Consider the following 21,398-nt stretch of genomic DNA (forward strand, 5'->3'; position numbering starts at 1 on the left):
CTTTCTCCTTCACTAAACCTCCAAAACAATGCATTCAAAACAGTCTTTAGGAGAACTATAAAAAGAACCATCCAATTTATTGTTTGCTTTTGAACCTCTCAACTGCACTGCACTCTTCACTGCACAGCAAAGCAGCATAGACAAAATATGATTTGATTCAAAAGAATGTTTATTTCTAAGGCTGATTTTGAATACTGCATATTTATAACCTGTCACTCCCTTTTGGAATGACTTACAGTTATTTGAAACTAAAATCAATGACCAGATACAGCCATGAAATAAAGCCAATCATTCTTCTAAAAAGTCTATCAGGTACTAAAACTTTTAGAAAAAACTACACACAGTTTGAATATCCTTAAATTGTGTGTATACTGTGTGAACACGAAAATGTACAGTGAAAGGCCAAAACATTTTAACAGGGAATGTGAAATTTTATTTATTTATTTATTTATCCTCGGGTGGGTGGTAAAACCCCTTTTCTTCCCTTTTGGAATGTCCTTCATTCTGAAAGGTACACACACTCCGATGCATCCTCTAAAACATGCCCGACTAGTTGCTGCTATGTTAAACCCTTCAATGGAGCGCTAAGCAAACAACACAGCTCAGACTCATAGCTGAGAACCCACGGTCCCTGTTGGACTCCCATCCCAGTCAACACAGGCAGAGTCTGGATTCTATCCAGAATCCCTGCACTAAGAAGGTGTGCCTCGACAGGATGCATCACTCAAGAGACTGTTAGCTTTGATGATAGTGCATGTGGATCATTTCCCCGTTGAATTGCATTAAATGCATCACGCTTCTTCATTTACTCATGCAAAACACAAGCAAAATGGCAAGGGTAGGGATAATTTATTCAGCCACTTACCTCCCATTTGCACATTGACACAACTGCGCTTTCCTGAAATAGACATGACAGCACTGCCAAAGCGAACAGCATAATGTTCATTAGGATGAATCATAGTATTTAACATGTCTAGGTCTCAAAAACTGACAAGAATTTTCAGGATATACTGTATAGACTTAGCCTAATCTGACATCTTGCACAGATATAAACTACAATTTTATGTGATATAAACAAAATATGAACATCACATTTACATTTTAGTTTATATTTAAAATAAACAAAAATCTATCATATAATCATAAAAACGAAATATTAATATGATACATTGAATTAATGTATTTCAAACGCATGTTTTAAATGGGTGGAATTTCAATTTGGTTTCTGTCCATGAAAGTCTTAAAGTCCATTTAACAAACTGAACTGAACTTGATCAATGAGCTGGGCCAGTGTGGGGTTTTTTGCATTTAATTCCATTTTTAACAGTGCAATTTTAAATCACTATGGTAACAGGATATACCACTTGAAAGTGTTAAAAAACAGTAACCTATTTTAAGATGCCATTACTTTAGCAACAACAATTCCTTATTTTGTAATATGTGGGTTGCAAAACAAGCATTTTGGATATACTAGACAAAATAAGGAAATGTCAATGTCCTTTTCACGGTAGGGGTCCAGCTAACCAAATGCAGAATAATGCAATTCTAAAAATGTGCTAACACAGAGAAATGTCGATAGAATGTCCATTGTTTACTTAGAATTTCTCTGGAGGAATTATCATTGTTGTCCATTTCGCTGCTGCATACTTCTACAAAAGTACTTTTGTGCTATTATCTATGTTGCAGGCTCTCTGGAACAAGAAGATGTATGAACTTCTCGGACCAGTATCGGTAACCCTGTTGCACAGTGATCCCCATCTGTGAGCAAAAAATGCAGCATAACTTCAACTGAACCTATAACCGCTATGGTATTAAAGTATAAACAACTGAGAAGCATTTTAGCTAATGAAATTACATTTCCAATGGTATATAGTTTGTTAGGCATTCATAAAACAACACAGGTTTTGTTTTCCCAGTGTAAGGAAACAGTAGCATTTTCAATAAGCACACTGAGACTGGTATGCTTAGGCAAAAACTGTTCTTGAGTTTTTATGGCCAAAAAGGTTGAAGTTTTACAACAAATTTGCAATGCCTACATCTAAATGGATGACTTCCTTTGAGGGACTTCCAAGTCTCTCTAGCCTCTTGAATATTCTCGAGTGAGTATTTTGGAGGAAGACAGCAAAAACACCTTTGGCTCCACAATAGAAGCAATTTTCATGGCAGCGATCATCTAAATACATTCTCAAAATATTGTATTATTATTCAGTATGCTTACAAATAAGGAGCAAGCTTGCTTTTGAATAATAAATAGCATGTGAAACTATGGAATGTGTTTGACTCATTGATGGGGGTTGGGTATTTGACAAAAACATCAATCAATGGACCTCAATGAATATATTAGTATACAAGATGTTATTATTGTGATTATTGGACTTTTTTTTACAATCTTCACGACTTGTTGGTATCTGATGAGAGCACAAGGAAAGGACAAGGTAGGGGCAGTCAATCTTCCACTTCTACTGTGATTGAGCTTCTGTAACATTGATTTTGTAATACTTAGAGTAATTCTGAAAACAAATTTGGAAAACAAACCCCAGGGTTACCTTTCAGAAGACACCAGGATTATCAAAATGGTTCAAGAATAGTAGGCCTTTTATTTTGGGTATATAATTTTCAAGCTTGTGTTAATACAAGGGGTGATAGATAGAAGGTAGCAAAGATTTTCTCACGATATGTACATACTAAAAATAGTCTCCTTTATGATAATGACACCACAGCATGTCTATCAAACCAGATTGAAAAATTCTCTGTAAGACTCCCAGCGTTTCTCTATAAATGTTTAAAAACTGACTGAATGCATTTTAGATTTAGAAATACATGTGTGTAACCTTAGAGTAGCACCCCACCTGCATGCCTTGCATCAATAATTGAACAAGCCAATTAAGTAGAATAATTAGTTACAACAGTGGTATCTCTGAATACCCAGCATGTCAAACCAATCAGTGGATAGGCTACAGCAGTAGAAGACCAATAAGTCTAAAATATAAGTTTAACAAATACCTAATGAAGTGCTCACTGAGTGTATATTTTTAGTACCTTCCACAAAAAAGTATTTCTTCCTCAAAATGTAATTTTAACTGCTTTATTTTTCCCTGTGAAAGATGTGAAACCCATTGCAAAACGGAAGCAGTTTACTTGTGTCAAAGTTGCATCTTAGTGTACATTTGTAACAACTCTGCACTTGATGTGAAATTAATAAATAAATACATAAATAAATAAACCTTCCAGGCAGAAGCAGGTCCAATGGGAGAAGAGATGTAGGCGAAGGGCATAATGGTAAAATTATAATACACCACCAAAAAGAAAACCCAAGTTTACCCTGTATTCAATTTACACTGACAATAGGGTCATCTGTCCCACAGATCCATATGAGTGATGTCATGCTTTTCAGACAGTTGGGCTCATGGAGTCATTGCACTGCACTCACTCTCATCGATCACGTGAGCAGCTCGTGCAGTGAGTCAGCTGGCATGAATACAGAGCTTCTCCAGAACAACTCAAATCTGTCTGATTTGGCCAGGCGGTCAATCAGCCACAGTTACACGGAGCTCAGGCACAGGTGTTGCACAACCATTTGACAGGTCCAGGGCTTGTTCCTCTGTTTGTAACATAGCCTTATCCTCACCCCGTCCTCACAAAAGTAGCATTCCCATCCCACTTTACCTGATCCAGATATGATCTTTAAAATAAGAGCCAATTTCAAATGCTAATGACCATGTCAATAATAAGGGGCTCAAACCTTGTTCTGATGAAAATGTATGAATAAAGAGTTGAGTTTCAGATTCATCATGGGGTAACATTTAGTGAGGGCTATGCTTTAGGATGTATAAATAGCTGGCTTCTCACTGCACTGTCTCCAGACACAAACACGATTTGTGTGGTTGCCACAAAACAGCATGCATCCTTATTAGGGCAGGAGATGACAAGTACACAATAACCTGATATACTTGGCTCCATATGCACAAAAGGCTGATCTGAGACCTTTCACAGCTCACATGCTGTGCACCATTTTTCTCTGCATGCAGCTGCTGGGCTGATCTGAGATCTGTCACAGAGTTAAGAGAAGGAGCGAGACCACAGCTGGAGGGAGGGTGCTGTCGCTTTAAGAGCAGAATACAAAGGCGCCGCCAATCCCTGTGGCTACAGTCGTCAGGAGTAATAGTGCAAGCGATAGTGCTTACCATTGAGAGAGAGAGAGAGACAGAAAGAGAGAGAGAGAGAGAGAGAGAGAGAGGGGGGGAGAGAGAGAGAGAGAGAGAGAGAGAGAGGGAGAGAGAGACATGGAAGGATGTTCTGGCTGCCTTCGTCTTTCAGATGAGAAGATGATGTAGGCAGAGTTGTACGGTTGGAAATGATATACTTGAGGACCAGAATAAGCTCTTTTTTGCCATTACCCATGGACATCTGCTGCAGAAACAACCTGGGGAAAATCTCTGAAACTTTCGCAAGCAGAATTTGTGTTGTGGAACATAGGACTGAACAGTGAAGGGCAATTTCATACAACAGATTGAGACTATAAGATATGGAAACAGAAAATACACTGCAACTTGATAACTGATTCTGTCTGGAATTGGGATAATTTTTATGGCTCTGGGGATCTGAACTGAAACATGCCTCAGAAATTAAAGTCTTCATGAATATAGTAAGTATATATTTTACATATCAAATTCAACATCATTTTAAATACGTAATTGTATGACAAATTCTTGCTGTAATGGCAGATGGAGGAAGTTATATATAAGTGTAAGCAAGTAAGTAAGAATTTACACAGCAGGCAATGATCTTTAAAGAATAAATCATAACAGAATTGCGCAGAAACCAAACTCAGCTATATGAAGGGAAGTGGTCAAACAGTGAAGTATTTCATTAAAATGACAATATATATTGTTGGATTTCACTTATGAACTACAAAATGATGAATACGAATGTGGGAATGATGAAAAAATAGCTCTTATTTCTCAAAAATAATTTATGGAATAATTCAGTATGAGTTCAAAAGGCATGGCACCTTAAATTTAGAATTAAATAAAAATAGTTTTAAACAGATTTTGTTCTGTTATTATCTCACAGCTAATAATTCCTTTGTTGGAATTTAATAGCCTTTTTTCCTCACCCTGTGGGTCTGAGGTAGTTCTGACGGCAGGTTCGCAGTGGTTCAGAAGATTACCAGGATGATATTAGGAGGTAGATTAGATCCAACGGTTGTCCTGAGGGTGGTTCTGGTGTGGTTTTCAGAGAGGTTCCTCTGTAGTTTGATGGACTTTTCTGATGATATGTTAAGGGAGGGTCTGATGGCTGTTCTGATTATGACTTGAGTGTTTCTCTGGGGATGGTTGTGAGGTTTTATTGCTGTTCTTGTTCTGTTGCAACTTGGCAGTTTTCTCAGCTTGAAAGGCGTCCTTACATTTCTTTAGGTTTTTCATTGCTTATTCATTCCTACATGTTACATCCTCAGAACTGACATACACACACACACACACACAGAAAAAAATAAATAAATAAACATATGTCTTTAAGTTTAAATCTTTTAAAGTTCAGGGTAACATGCATTCAGCAGAATGTCTCACCCTGTTTATTTGCGATATTGTGACCTTGTGATATTGTGTTTTGCAAGCTGCTGATTAGTTGCACAAATTAAATTACATTTTCAAAGCTTGTATTTTAATAATTGAATTATCTCCTGGTTGCATGGAGGTGTCTTCATGATGCATTGAAGACATTATTAACCTCTTGTTATCTGCATAAATACGAATTATTTAGTAAAATAATTCTCTCAGCTCCACTTGCAAGCATGCAACCTGCATTTATAAACATTAAATTAGCTGAAGTCATCAACTGGACAGCGTGCCCTTTGGAAATGTAATTTACTTCTCTGCTGCTGTACATGGAACTATGTGCAGTTACCTGTCCAGGGCGTTCCATACATTGACTGACTAATATGAGAAGTCTTCTCTTAAATAAGAATTCTGTTTCAACCAAACCTGCTGGGGACAAAACCCCTTTTCAAAGTGCCTTTAAAGAACTTGGAGGTGAACAATAGCTGATTCGTATGCACCATCTGTGGTTCATCAATCTAAGGTAATAAATCTGTGTTTAATGAGTGACCCTAGATGAGTAAGAAAATTTATGTTTTAACAAATCCCCGAACTCAAAGAAGTTTTTCTACATCCGTACTACCCAAGACGGCTTTATAATATACTCAGCATAGCCCCTACATCACAGCACAGACATGTAATTTCACAACAGTTTACAGTTTCTGACAGCAGTTTCATATAAAAACTGTGCTCTTAATTCCCCACAATTAAAGTAATACATTTCTAGTCAAATTGCCTCTGATATAAAAGATTGGCTGACAGTTTTATCGGCTGTTTTGTATGTGGCGTCCTTGATGTGAATATGGTTTTAAATTTGTGCCTCTAATACACTCGTGTGGAGAAGGTCAACCACAAATAAACAATGGGTGTTTCTTTCTGTCATTCATATGAAGCATTATGGTGAAGCCCTTAATCAGTTTTGTCAATAAATTTGCCTCGGCAACATTGTTGAACCAATCTGGCCTCATAATTCGCTTGTGCAATTGATGAGCTACACAGTACCCTGCCTCCTATTTTCTCTCCCAGAAATAGCTCAAAATGAAAAGCATGTTTAGTTAGAGTGACAACCATAGGAAAACAAAGCTTTCTCTGGAACAAATGGCCATCTCACTCAGGCATTCTATGTGGATCATCTGTTGGAGAAAATAATGGACATCATCACCACCTGTATTCTCATCTACACACCTGTGTTTCTGTCTGTAGCCTCACCTCAATCACCTCCATTGAAAGTTTACAGAATGATACATGGCCACATTCATAGACACAGAATAAGCCGAGTCATAGACTAAATTCAACTTTGAGAAGAGATTCTCCATACAAAGCTCAATTTAGTCCAGGACTAATCCTAATCTGTGTGTGAAACCGTTTTATGGAGTATTTCACCATAAAGTGCTATTTATCATATTTCAAGTGTATACATTTGGTTTTTACATTTGGGTTTTAACGTTATGAAGTAGCCGTGTATCCAACAGCACTGTTAATTTGGCATATAAAACCACCCGGGCCATTAGAGGTTTATATTTACAGGTGCAGTAAAGTATTAATTAACTGTATTCTTCACAATATTTATCACTGTGTGCTGTTAAATTAGAACCAGCATGAAGGCCTGTTGCATAAAAACCTAATTCTGTCAAACAGTGCCTTGTTTAGTTTTTTGTTTTTTTTGTTTTTTGTTGCTATGGTTTCCACATCTTAAAAGGTTTTGATTTAATCTCATGATTGTGATTCCAAATACATGACTGGCACAAATGGAAAGAGAAAATGAGTTTGATGGCATGGTTAAGGCGATTTTGACTGGATAGGTCCATTTTCAGATATTATGACATTTAGACATATGATCAGAAACAACTTCAAGTAGTTCATTTACATTTTTTTTTAATACCTGCCGTGTCAAGTAAACCAAACACCAAAAAACTTTAATGGGCATTTTTCCAAGTTGCAGTTCCTGTACGAAATGTTTTTTCCAACTTAACTTATTGATATAGCTACCAAATTTTACCTGGTACTTCTTAAACAAAATAGCTGGGTAAATTACAGGTTTTTTTTCTCATATATTTTGTTATCTCTAGTTTTTGGGGTATTTTATGTGGAAAAATAGCAAAATATATATATTTTAAAATAATTCATTAATAAGCCCATTTTTTTTTCAAAACCCCTCTGTAATTTCCAAGCTATTGAGTCATTCATCACATTGAAATAAAATAAATGAACTCTAACTTAATCCACAAGTTTGATTGCATCGGCAAATTTGTGCTTTTCTAATTATTATTGTTTTATTATTATTCTTATTTTTATTATTATTAATATTCATAATAATATTAATAATTATTATCTTTTTTTAAGTAATAATACATTTTTTTGCTAACTTCCATATGTTCCTAAAAAATAAAATAAAAGTCATAATACAATATTAATACACATATTCAAAACATGAAATGTTATTTTGACTGGAGGAACGGATTATTTTTCGCCTATTCACCTGTGGAACATCTCCTTAATGCAGTATTTTACTACTATTTCTCTTTTTAGCATAATTTATTTAATATGTAATAAATGTAATATCAACATGATGAAACAAAAATTAGGAAGTCATTAGCACTGGTGTTAAATAATCATTACATTCCTATATGTATTAGTTATACCTACTTACAGTAATTGAGCAGTCTAATGTATTTTACTATTGGAAATTTTCTAATTAGCTTGAAAATGTATTTCTTTGTCCAGTATTTCTCATAAAATGATAATATTCATGCAAAGAAACCCATTTTATACTTATGTAATTACCACTCATAGTCAAGAAGTTAACTGATTTCAACACATTTGTACAAGCAAAAAAGAACTAAACTTCTTTTAGCAGTTTTCACATAATCTGCGCCAGTACTATATACTTACTTACATACACTTACTGTATATGTAAGTGTTTTGCACATTTGGTAATTTGATAAGATTTTGATATTAAACATTCAGAGTACAGAGTATTTAGGGTGTCTGTCATTTTTATCAATGAAGAACCTCCCTGTGTTAGGATGTGAAAGCTTTGAAGCTCAGTATCTCAAAACTACTCAGAATGCACACACAACCTTAGAATTCCAAGGTCACAAATGAAGTGGGTACATGAATTTAAAAAAGTATTTTGGTGTAACTTTTAATTATTCAGGGATTAAATATTACGTAATGGGTCTACTCAAGCAAAATAATGATCTAATTCCAATTTTGTCATGCACACCTGAATGGTGCATTAAGCAGAGAGCAATCACAGAGCAACAGCATGTGGATCCAGGTCACAAGTGCAGATGAGAGCAAAAATTGGTAGTCAAACACTGACTGCTGAGATGGGAAGACACCCAACAGGGATAGACCAGGATGAACAGTCACACTCTCAGAGGAAATAAATACATATTTCTGTCATGTTAACGTACTCTTGTTGCTTCCATAATCATAAGCATGAGAATCTGCGAATCAGTGTTACAATGACAAAGTCTGAATGCAAAGCTTCAACAATGCCTGTGATTTGTACGCGCAGCATTGCCAATACTGGCAGTGGAAATGTTGAAAGCAAACACTGATTAGCTTAAAGGTCAGAACATGCTTCACGTTAATGTTCCAGGTGGCCACACTTAGCCCTTTTTTACAACATAATTAGCTAACAAATGAGTTGCTGGGATGGATGCACCACTGTCTCTACATGTAGCAACAAAATATATTAATATATGCCATATATTTTCTTCTATGAAAGTAGTGAATATAAAAGAGGCATAAATTCATAATTTACTGTCCATTGCATAATCAGAGCTGCCTGTCAGCTTGGTGCTTTGGTGACCTTAAACATACCAGTCAACCAAACAAAACATTTTTTATTTATTTTCTATTATTGTTTATTGACATTATATACTTATATACAGTTGTTTGATGAGTGTTAATAATTATATGTTAATTATGCACATGAAATGACTATATTGAGTATTATATATTCCTGTGTTGATCATTTTGTCAAATACAACAGAAGAAACTGTGATGATGAGGGAGGCAATCGCAGTGAAGGCAGTAAGCACGGTGATGAAGCAGCGAAACGTCAGTATTTCCACACGATTGAATTTCACACAATAACTGACACTCCAAAATGTCAGCCTGTTATTTCGTCCCCTAACATGTGATGCACCATTCCCTTCCTGATTAGCAAAAACATTTTCCACTGTCACATTCCAACAAAAACTAACAAACACATAATAATAATAATAATAATAATAATAATAATAATAATAATAATAATAATAACAATAATAATAATAATCCATCATCATCATCATCATCATCATTAGCATCATCATCATAATAACAATAATAATGCTACTACTACTACTACCACCACTACTACTACTACTACTACTACTACTAATAATAATAATAATAATAATAATAATAATAATAATAATAATAATAATAATTTGGAACATCATGATTTATTTGATTTCACCAATTAAAAAATCGTAAGGCTGGAGTGTAAAGGGGAAGGTGCTCATGTTCCATACAATTAAACTGTGTATCTTAAAATGTTTTGTCTGATAGGTTATAGTTTAGTAAATGTGGTCCATATTAATATTATAGAAACTCTTACTGTTTTAGAACTGAACATTTCACTGTGTATCACCTCAGGATAACTGCGCAACTATATCAACAAATGGGAGACTTGTAGCTTATTGTGACAGGCAATAGTAGAGGCAGTTTGTGCAGTCTGTGCTGTATGCACTCAAATATAGAAATCAATATTTGACTAGCGCAATGTGTACACTAGGTTTTCAACTCTCAAAACTGAGATTTGGCAGTAATTGCTGAATGTGTGGCATGCCTTGTGAATGTTATGAACGCTGCCATTTCCCTGAAGCTCACAATATCTGTACTGCAAGGCAATAGAAATGAACTGTGGTGAGCAAAGGGGTCAGCAATCCTCCTTTCTTCATGACAATATCATGACTCCGCAGCCAGTATTTTATCAACCAAAGGCACCACTTTATTTGCTCTGTATTGTATGTCCTTTAGGACTAAGGGTAAATCTCTTTGTTTTTGGTATTTGGCTGAAGATGTGGCATTTCTATGGACTAATCTTCAGTTTTTAAAGGACTGTAACATTAAAGGAGCACTGTCACGCTTGTTATTTGGATTAAATGCTTAATGGTTTATGGGCAGCCACCCATCCAGGCGATCACATGACACTCCCACGAAAATATGGTAACCTTAGCATACAGATATCATGGAACCTACGGGTATGGCAGACTTTGCTGGGTTAGAGGACAAGCTTTTCGATTTTGACAAAGAAATACGGTAAGGCGGTAAGAGCAGTCATCTGGCAGTCTGAGGGTTGCCATTTCGATTCCACCCTGGGTGTGCCAAAGTATCCCTGAGCAAGACACCTAACCCCTAAATGCTCCTGATGAGCTAGTTGGTGCCTTGCATGGCAGCCAATTGCCATTGGTATGTGAGTGTGTGTATGAATGGGTGAATGAGAAGCATCAATTGCACAGAACTTTGGATAAAGGCACTATATAAATGCCAACCATTTAATATAAGTTCTGTTTTTATTAGCTAGCTGGATGCAAATGATTCACATTAGAAATGTCTGGCCATATTGCAGAGTACCTGTTCAGGAGGACCGGAAGAACGTTTTTCAATTACTGAACAGAACATTTGATTGCATTCAAGTGAGATGAAACAAAGGTGAATGCAGATTCATTATTAAGCACATCAGGAACACCACAGTCCAAAAAAAGTAAGGGGGGCTTATGGCTGTGCAGATCAACAATATTCTGTTCACTCTCTCTAGCTCTTCATCCCAGAGAAAGGATCTGTAGAACTCTGGAAGCTGAACTCCTATTTCTAGAATGGCAGGCCTACATTCTTCCTCCCCTGAAAGGTTTTCAATATAACACAGTCTTCTCGACTGCAAGCACAATGCAGTTTCTATGCTGCAGGAATCACAGTATCCACAGATTACCTATATGGTTATTTTTGAGATTTGAGTTGCTTTGTGGCGGGTTGCAAATGCTGTAGAGTTATGCACATTCAAACCCACTCACAGCACATGTTAAAACATAACATCCTCTCACTGCACCTTTAAAAGCATACTCACAGAGCAGGTTAAAATGCTTAAATGCTTACATGGCAGATCTTGCACACATAAAACTTTACTTACTCACTGTAGCTTCAAGCAGAATGCACTGAAATGACTTTTTATGACATAATTGACCAAAGAAATGAAGAAATCTGTATACTTCATAGTATTACATAAACATTGAAATATTATTCCTTACTCTGCTGTCCCTCTTACACATGATGCAGTAATATTGTTTTGTTTGCCACTAGGGTTGTAGAATTTGTGGAAACCAGACAACATGCACACATAGGCAACAAAGGGCAGCTTGAAGCTTGAAATGATCACATTTTGTCTTAGATCTTACAGGCAGTCTCACTATAGCCCATAGTCTGTGAGGCCACTCCATCTTTTCAGTGTGAAGTAGCATCTTGAATGGAGCAGTTAGAATATGTTCCAAGGTTATTATCATCATGCTATAAGTGTCTATCATAATGAAAGAGATTTACCATTACTGATCAAGATGCTGGCCAGAAGGCCAACATTTTTCACTGAAGAGAAGATGTGTTGTGAGGCAGGAGGATGTTGTGTTCATTGACTTCTGTAATTCAGAAATCTATTCCGTGACAGCTGGGACTCTGATGCTTCTGTTTGCATTGGCCTTCCTACCAAAATTATTGTCGGGACTTTTCTGTTAACAATTTCCTCCAGAAAAACAGATTCTAATTTACAGACAAATGGTGTATTAATCTTGTTTTGCAGATGCCCTGGCTTCAATAAGGAGAAACACAGTGCATGCACACAGCAATCAATACATTCCCAGACAACATTTTATAAAGAAATTCCGCTCCTGTTCAAATCAGGAACATTATACCATAATATACCATACTAGCATCTGCTCCACAATCTAAATTAAGCATTGATCAAATTGTATGTTCTGATATCTTTAATAATTGATAGGTTAATGAAGCGTACTGTTGTTGATCAATAAGCTGATCGCAGTTTGGCTATGTCCCACCCGATGTCCACACTAGCAGACTCTGCCTCACTCTGTTCTCACACCACTGAAACAAAACTCACAGCAAGCTCAGTCGCAACCTGGTCTGCAATCTGCCATCTCAATCGCCCCCAGGGCCCCACCACCCGCTAACAGAATAAATCTCCAAATTTGGCAACTCTGCTCTGTCTCTGAAGTATTTGTAACTTTGGTGACCCGGCTACTGTACACTCACAAATACCCACATGGAGAAAAGCATATCCAAGGCCATGTCTGAAATCCATTCTGTCAATTATTTTCAGAGGATTGACACATTTATTTATACATTTGTTTTTATGGTTTTTTTATGGTTTTTGTTTTACTTATCAAACTGCAATCTTCTTCCGGGTTTGGCATTTAATCTGTAGCTTTATAGTCACCAGAACAATGGGGAGATGGGAAGAACAAAGACAATGTTTGTTAAATGAAATGACAACTGACATTCAGTCATCACTGAGGCACACACACCTCCCCAGCTCCTGGGTCAGGCACAAGGTCGGTCCCCTGAATTCACAGACTTCTGTTTTCTGTTTTCTGCATTCTGTCCTCACTCCAATCCCTGCTTGACAAGCCACAAAATATTTGTATCAGATCAGCTGAAATTATTCACTATTTTTAGTACACTTCATATAGCATAAACCTTCACATTTAGAGGATTTCATGTACATATTTTGATTACTCACATGCAATGAGTACAATGTTTTCATATTCCATGCTTGTTGCTTCAGAGGTTATATGCAAATGTAGAACTTTGTTATTACAGTTTAATTTACTAGCAGAGGCCTCCTGTTTGTCATGTAAAGTCATGACCTCTGAATCATGACCTTGATAATGAAAATGTATAAAACAACTCCGTATGTTAATTTCCCAATCATCATCACAATAGCCGTTACAAATTGTCACAAATGGGCAACAAAATTCATTGAATGAAAGCTTAAAATGAGTATGTTAATCCTACTGAATTCACATGGGAGAAATGATAGAGGAGACATTAATATTCCATATCCACATAAATTAAATACACAGAACCAGTTTCTGGTTTGAAAGTTCAGGTTTTAAATATGCATTGAGATTGTTTATTTATTAATTGTGCAAAATAATTGACATAATAAAGAGAACCTATGCACATTACCAAAATAACTGCTTAAAATGACTTAATTGTGGTAAATATATTAGTAAAAATATGAAACACTCTTCAAGCCCTGTCTATCCTGTGAGCAGTATAGCTGAAATATAATGAGATGTAATTGTATAGTGTTCTGTTTGTATGACACTGGATTGATGTCATGGTAATGCCCGCTTGTTGCTCCATTAGAGTGCTGCTGTTTGACGTGATGTTCAAACCCCTGAGAAGCAGACAGCTGAGACAGATACCCTGAAAAACCCCCAGAATGCATTTCAGAACAGCGCCTTTGTGCTACATTTCTGGAATGTGCAGACAGTCGAGCCCAATCACAGGATGTTGCTGAGACGTGGAGTCATTCAGGACTGCCTGTGCAACGCCTATTCCAGAGGCTGTCGCATTTCAGCCAGGGCTCCTCCTCATTTTCTCCAGACATCTTCAGCAACCCAAGATATATAATTTAGGGGCAGAGTGGATAACCTGTCCCCCTCTCATAATAGGGGTTGGTGTCTGACAGTGATGTTCTGGCAGAGACTTTGATTGAAGCATCATCATAAAAATCAGCGTGTCAGCCTTTACTGGGAAAGCAGAGATGATCAATGCACCCACTTTGCTCCTGTGGTTACCTGGCCTCACTCTCACAGAGTGTTTCACAGGTCAGAACATTCATTTTTACGAGAGAGAAACACATACTTAAAACAGAACAACATTGGAAGACATTGTCCCTAGTCAAACTGAATTTCTCAGCTCCTCCAAGAACAGTATAACATCACACAAAGTGGAGAAGAGTAAACCAAAATGAGGATATCCAGCGCAGATAATGGCAGAGGCAGTGGTTCAGAATCCCCTGTGCATTTCAATGGGTTGCATCATTTGATTGCCCATGGGGACACCGCTGACACCTTCTGCACGTGGAGGACACCGCTGATGCTGTCTGCGGACAGGGGACACTGTTGATGCTCTCTGCGCGATACGGAGGAGACCACAGACACTCTCTGCCTCTTGAAGTTCCCTTCCTGATTCCACACCTCGGGCAGGACAGTACTTTGGGATCACCATCATGGTCAATGTGACTCCCAGTGATTCACTGGAGAAGGTACACGTCCAGTATAATGTCCTGGCCCTGGCATTGGGAGTCCCTCTCATCTTGGTCATTATCCTGGGGAACGTCCTGGTGTGTCTGAGTGTGCTCACAGAAAGGTCCCTGAAAACAGCCACCAACTACTTCATCGTCAGCCTGGCAGTGGCCGACCTCCTCCTGGCCGTGCTGGTCCTCCCCCTCTATGTTTACTCAGAGGTAAGCCTGCACATGTCTCTTGATGTACAGCTTACAAAATGGACTCATTATGAAAACTACAAGAAGTCCCAAGAACAAACATCTTCAGATTAATCTTTTTTTAATGGAGCCTGAGCACACATAAAATCCTCATTTTCATTGTGCTAACAAATTTTGTTTGCCCTGGGCTCATCTGGGTTGAGCTTGACTGGCACTTTACCAGTTCTTGTGTGTTTGCGTTTCAAAATCATGCGTTTGAATTTGTGCTTGTGCTTGTGTTGAGTTTCTGGGTGGCATTTGGACTCTGAACACGTACATCTGTGACGCACTGATGACCATGGACGTGATGCTCTGCACCGCTTCCATCCTCAACCTGTGCGCCATCAGCATCGACAGGTAAGGCTGTGCTGCATGACTGCGCTGTCTGCATGCGTGGCAAAAGGAAGCGTGCACCAGACATTAAATAGTCAGAACCTTCCTGATCTCTGAAATATTGGTTTTGAAATATAATAAATGGCATATTTCTGCAAATGCGCTGATAAAAAGACAAAAACAGACCGTTGTTGTGAGAGAGTAAGGCTTCATCAACCTCAAAACAGACAGTGCTACAATGAGCTGTAAATCTTTTCCTAGGCTGAACCAGTCAAAGAATTCGAATAGCAATAGTCAAAGGAATCACTGGTATAGTACGGTAGTTGTGGCCATTTTTTATTCATGAAACCCTTTTCTCCAATAATTAAGTTACAATAAACAGGTAAACACTTTGTCAAAATGGCCATACACCTAAGTGTGAAATATAAGTCAAACAAGGATGAACATGAAAACACTTTAAAACTTAGTGTGCCTGTTATACACCAAAGTACACAGGCTTTGTACTTAGGATGTTGTAACTAGTAAGGATTTCTAACCCAGCACTATAGTGGGTGTTGTATTTGCAAAATCTCTTGCTATTTATCTGTCAGATGATTTACCATATTTCTATATGAGAAAACAGCTCATACAACAGCTCTTTATCTTTACAGTCGCTCTGGCACAAAACAGAATCCCATAACATCTCCAAACTTCTGCAATGACACAGTTAAATGTCACACGCAAAAGATCAATCCATCTTTCTTTTGCAGCAGTTTGTAAATTTGATTCCATTTTGATTTGATTACATTAAAGATGAAGATAGAATTCAAATGAAAGAAATGTGATCTTTTTTAAAACAAAGACTAATAAAAAATGTTCTAGTCTCATTCTTAGAACAGAATGATTTGTTTTTTTCATTCAGCATAACCACTTTAGTCTACTTTTTGGCTGTCTACTGAAGCACTTTGGTGAATGGTACTGAAGAGGGGAATGTTGAAGAGCTGTAGGAGTCCGTAGGAGTCCACAGGCTGCTCCCTAACATTGACCTTCAGCACTGCAGGAAGGCTGAGAGATGTGGTTTCTGCTGTGCTCAGTATATCAGCAGTGCAGCAGTGCACTACATGATCCGTGCTTAATTACAGCAGTTGTACTCAGATGTCAGAGCACCCTAACACTCGAGGTAAAACCGGATTTAAGGGCTTAATATTTATTTAGACTGCATCAATTGAACAGCCCACTCACATCCAAAAATGAAATGGAATTTCTGTCGGAGTAAACGTTTTTGCTGAAGCGCAAAGTTACAAGCTATAAAATGTAATTGCTTTAATTCAAGGGAAAGTGTAGTTAAGGGAAATTGTGTGCGTGTGTGCGTGTTTGTGTGTATGAGTGGGTGTGTATGCATGTGTGTGTGTAAGTGCAGATTTAACAGACTCATTAAACATAAATTAATCATTTTATTGTAGGTATAATATCATAGATTAGTTCATTTTACATAGAAAATGAATATATCCGCAACATATCCATCAGACTGATGTCTGAATATCAATAAATTAATAGACCAGAAAGTTACACATGACTGGTGTTTAAGGAGGCTTTTCTTGATTCAGAAGATGCATCGGCACAGCATCTACCTTAACACATGGTAGCTCATTTTTCAGATGTATTGAGCAAGTTATCAATTACATTAAACATCAGAAACACTGAAAGAATCTCTGGAATGTCAATAGTTTGATTAAGCACGGTGCAATGTGACCTTAAGCTAACGGTAACAATAAGTTGTGCTCTGTTGCCGAAATAAAAAGATTATGCGGCAACACAGCCCATCAAATGTTCAAGGTATGAAAGGTCAAAACATGAAAACAACAATTTCATGGTGAACAGAAATAACCCATAATTCCCCTTGTGCCTGCAGGGACTGGAGGCTCTGAGGTCAGTTGTGATATAATAACATGCCTTTCGGTCTTTTGGAAGGTACATAGCCGTGGTGGTCCCTCTGAAGTACAACCGGAATCAGTTCAGTGTGCGGCAGCTCGTCTTGATTGCTGCCACCTGGATCCTGTCTTTCGGGGTGGCCAGCCCCGTCATTTTCGGCCTGAACCAGGTTCCTGGCCGGGACGCCAGCGTGTGCAAGCTAGAGGATGACAACTTTGTGGTGTACTCGTCCGTCTGTTCCTTCTTCGTGCCTTGCCCCGTCATGCTGCTGCTCTACTACTGGATGTTCCGCGGCCTGAGGAGGTGGAGCGCCAGCCGGAGGTCCAACCTGCTCCAAGGCGAGCGCCACTTCTCCCTCAGCCTGCGGAACCTGCGGCACAGCCGGAGGTCAAAGGTCAAGTACCTGATGCCCGCCCTCAGCCCCAGCCCCGGCGCGGCCGAGGCGCCGCCCATTCCCACCCCCGAGAACGATCTGATCACCACGCACATCGACAGTGCGTCCGACGGCGAGGCCGCGGAGAAGGCCCCCGAGGGCAGCCCCAAGGAGAACGGGCTGAGGTGCCGAGGGTCCGAGAGGGGCTCGCACAGGAAGAGCACGCGCGTCAGCGGCCGAGAGCGCAAGGCCATGAAGGTCCTGCCCGTCGTCGTAGGTGGGTGTGCCGCGTGCGGGCGGTGACGTGGGCGGGTGGATGCCGGGCTGCGGGCGGTGTGGATGCGGTGGAGTGGCTGTGTGCGTGTAGTTAAGCTCCACCGTGGGCGCAGTGAAGTCAGCGGCGTGATGAAGTGCTTTGGTGGATTCAGTGAAGTATGATGCTCTGATGCAGTAAAATGGGTTGAAAAGGAGAGATTTATAGGGGTCTGGGTGAGACAGTGCAGGTGCAAATGACCCTTATTTGCAAGCAGTACTGAGCTGCAGAGCTCTACACTTCACAACTCCAAGAAATGACTGCGTTGCATCAGGTGGAAAAATGTCCCCATGGCCAAAAAAAAAATGTCTCCAAGAATCTCGTACCAGGGCACAATTAGGGAACAATGAAGCCTGTTTTCACAGTTGTTTGCACCAATTTGATAGTAATGGGAGGCAACAGCTGTAATGGTGCTATGCTAAATGACATTAACAAACCATATTTCTTCTGCGTTGGCAGTTGTGAATTCACATTAGCGCAAATGAAGCTGTGCTTTCAGCAGGGGCTTTTTCCCCCACCTGGCTGGTGCCCAGATAGAGACGCTGCAGCTCAGGGAAAAGGCCTGATCCCCCCTGCTGTGCTCAGAGGCCGTGTGTGGGCAGAGAGTGCTGTGGAAGTAATCAGGGATGAAAGATTTGCAATGTTGACAGAGGAAGGTGTCAAATAACACTTTATTATAAGTGCAGACATGCTATCCTGTTTTTTTTTTCTCTGCTAAGGCGTGCAGGAGCTCAATGCTCTGTAGGAGTGAGAGCAGATTGGGCAAACAAGCCCAAAGATTCATTACACCGTTACTATAGTATACAGTATATGGCTTAGTTGGTAGAGGGCTCCTCTCCTGCCAGAGTGGTCCTCTGCATCATGAGGCTCCTTCCCACAGAGAAGTAGCACGAACTGGGATCTCCTGCTAGCTCCACACAGCTCTGTAACACTGTGTTCCAGAAGCTCCTTTCAACCACCCTTTCCTTACCACTTTTCTCCATACTGTAGGATTAGGATTACGTCCTAATTTGCTCGGTCGAGAGCAAACAGCTAACATAGCTGCAGCTCACATGTGTGCATGCATAAGGAGTTAAAACAACAAAAACAATTATGTCCAAATTAAATTATCCATAAGCTATACATATTATTATTATTGTGTATAACATTGGCTTATTGCTCTGTTATGAGTATCTGATGTTTTATTTTTAATCTCATGAACAGATTTTCTTATGACACGAAGGACCCCTTTGGAATTCTGTTATATAACTGAATATTGTCTTATAAGAACACACAAGCGTGAAGTAGAGGCAAAAAAGCCATTCATCCCATATCAGCCTGTCATTTCAAGAAATACTCATAATGTAGACATGTATTTATGTCTCATTGTATTGTCATATAAAATTTAATCAATTCAACGCTACTATGATGAACATTGAAACGTTATGCCTGAATGTATGCCTAAAACCTCAATTTCCCCTCCACTGTAAAGTTGATTCTTAGTGAAGATTACTGTGGCTAAAGCAGACAATTAGAGAGCTATTGTGCGCATGTTCCTCATCTCTTTTCTGGTTTCCACGGTGAACACCAAGGGTCTTACCTCACCACCCACTCATTGTCCTGCATTATCCTTATGCTGTCTTTGATCCTCAGCACAGAATTTTAAAAAGCTGCACTCAATTAATCCCAATAAAGCTCACGGCTCACAGACGATATGGCATGTGTCAACATTTATTTGTCCCAAGCTCCTTGGTACTGCCAGCATTCATGAAGAATACAGTCTGGAGATAATACAATGGGCTTTTTTTATTAGTGAATTCAAAAGGCTCTACATGAATCATGTACATCCAAGTACATCCCATGGGAGTTTAGACTATATAAGGTGTGTGCATATCTGTGAGCCATTCTTACATTATTACTTGATATTACATTTTGCAAATTGACATTAAGCGCTCATCTTTTCCTTGATTGGAGCCATTCCATATTAATTGAGTACCCTGCTGAAAAGCTGAAGCTAGGTTTTGAAACAGCTGGTAGCTGGTTGACCAGTTCAGACAAGCTCCATACTCAACAGGGCTTCACCTGCTCAAGTTATGTTTTGAAACAGCTGGTAGCTGGTTATTTGAGAGACAGTGACCAATCTGTCCTTACCCCATTCTGCACCTGTACACAGGTGTATTCCTGGCCTGCTGGACACCCTTCTTCGTGGTCCATGTCACCAAGGTTCTCTGCACGTCCTGTGACATCGGCCCAACACTCATCTCCGTGGTGACGTGGCTTGGCTACGTCAACAGCGCTGTCAACCCCATCATCTACACTGCCTTCAACACTGAATTCAGGAATGTCTTTCACAAACTCTTGTGCTGTCAAACATAAAGCCGGGAGTGGTTGCCTGCATGGTGAACAAGGTGTTGCTTTTCATGAGTTCAATAGATTTACATACACTGTAGTCAACATTGTTTTGTAAACAGTTATTATCATACACAGTAGTACCTTTAATGCCTTAGTTGATGTAATTATCTAAAAGATGACAAAAGCCATTAGTACTCATACTATGGCAATGTTCTAATTGAATGAGACATATCTGTAAAATATGGATACAGTAGGTTATAAATCATGCTGAGATCATAGCCCAGAGGCATAAAATATGTGGAAATGTGCTTTGGATGTGTGCAGTTACTTTTCTTTGCGCCTTGTACAGCTTGCCAACTTTGCTATAAATAGGAGTCTGTCTTAAAAGCCTTACTTGTGTTCTCTGCTTTCATTATCTGTGGAATATCAGTCGGACCAAGGTGTTTGGCCACAGGGACAAGAACATCATGGGGATATATGTTATTGATATCCTGAGATCTGCAGTCTTCACAATTTTCAATCCATAAGCAATCAAGTTTTTACAATGAATAATTGATTGTGGAGGGCTAGGAGACATCTCTATCGAAAATGGCAGATACTGTGCATTCCAAGTGTTTTGAGCATTGTATGAAAATGACTAGTATCTTGTTTCATTGTCTTCAGAATCAACCTGTATTGAATAAGTGTACAGAGATGAATGGTGTAATATGTAAAAATGGTCTTTGTCCAAATGGTGGAAAACAATAAAACAAGATTGTTCCACACACTTTCTCAATTTTTTTGGTCTAGTCTGAGAACAGGCAGCAGAGACCAGCCCTATGAACCAAAGACAATACCTGTGTAAATCTGGAAGCAAAGCTCAAATCTAAAATTGTGTAGTCCATATTAGGCAGAGACAATGGTTCGCATCTGAAGGTCAGACTTCTCAGTCATCCGAAACTAAATTTCATTAAAAAGGAAATACCCTTGTCACTCAAGCCA

At 38.8% G+C, this 21,398-nt stretch overlaps 1 protein-coding gene across 1 annotated transcript; it reads left to right on the plus strand.

Moving 5' to 3' along the window:
• The first annotated feature begins 4,266 nt into the window (after nt 1–4,266).
• On the plus strand, nt 4,267–21,181 carry drd4-rs (dopamine receptor D4 related sequence). The gene is made up of 5 exons (XM_061251411.1): nt 4,267–4,645; nt 14,034–15,138; nt 15,401–15,513; nt 17,440–18,050; nt 20,239–21,181. The coding sequence occupies exons 2-5, from the start codon at nt 14,902–14,904 to the stop codon at nt 20,439–20,441; spliced, it is 1,164 nt and encodes a 387-aa protein (XP_061107395.1). The 5' UTR covers nt 4,267–4,645; nt 14,034–14,901; the 3' UTR covers nt 20,442–21,181.
• Nucleotides 21,182–21,398: the final 217 nt, after the last annotated feature.

The sequence above is a fragment of the Conger conger genome, chromosome 8 (genome assembly GCF_963514075.1).
Source record: "Conger conger chromosome 8, fConCon1.1, whole genome shotgun sequence".
Taxonomy (NCBI): domain Eukaryota; kingdom Metazoa; phylum Chordata; class Actinopteri; order Anguilliformes; family Congridae; genus Conger; species Conger conger.

Coding starts and splice junctions, on each gene's coding strand:
- drd4-rs (XM_061251411.1), top strand. CDS start 14,902: ATGGTCAATGTGACTCCCAGTGATTCACTGGAGAAGGTACACGTCCAG. Junction 15,514..17,439: donor TGCGCCATCAGCATCGACAG/GTAAGGCTGTGC, acceptor GTCTTTTGGAAG/GTACATAGCCGTGGTGGTCC. Junction 18,051..20,238: donor GGTCCTGCCCGTCGTCGTAG/GTGGGTGTGCCG, acceptor ACCTGTACACAG/GTGTATTCCTGGCCTGCTGG.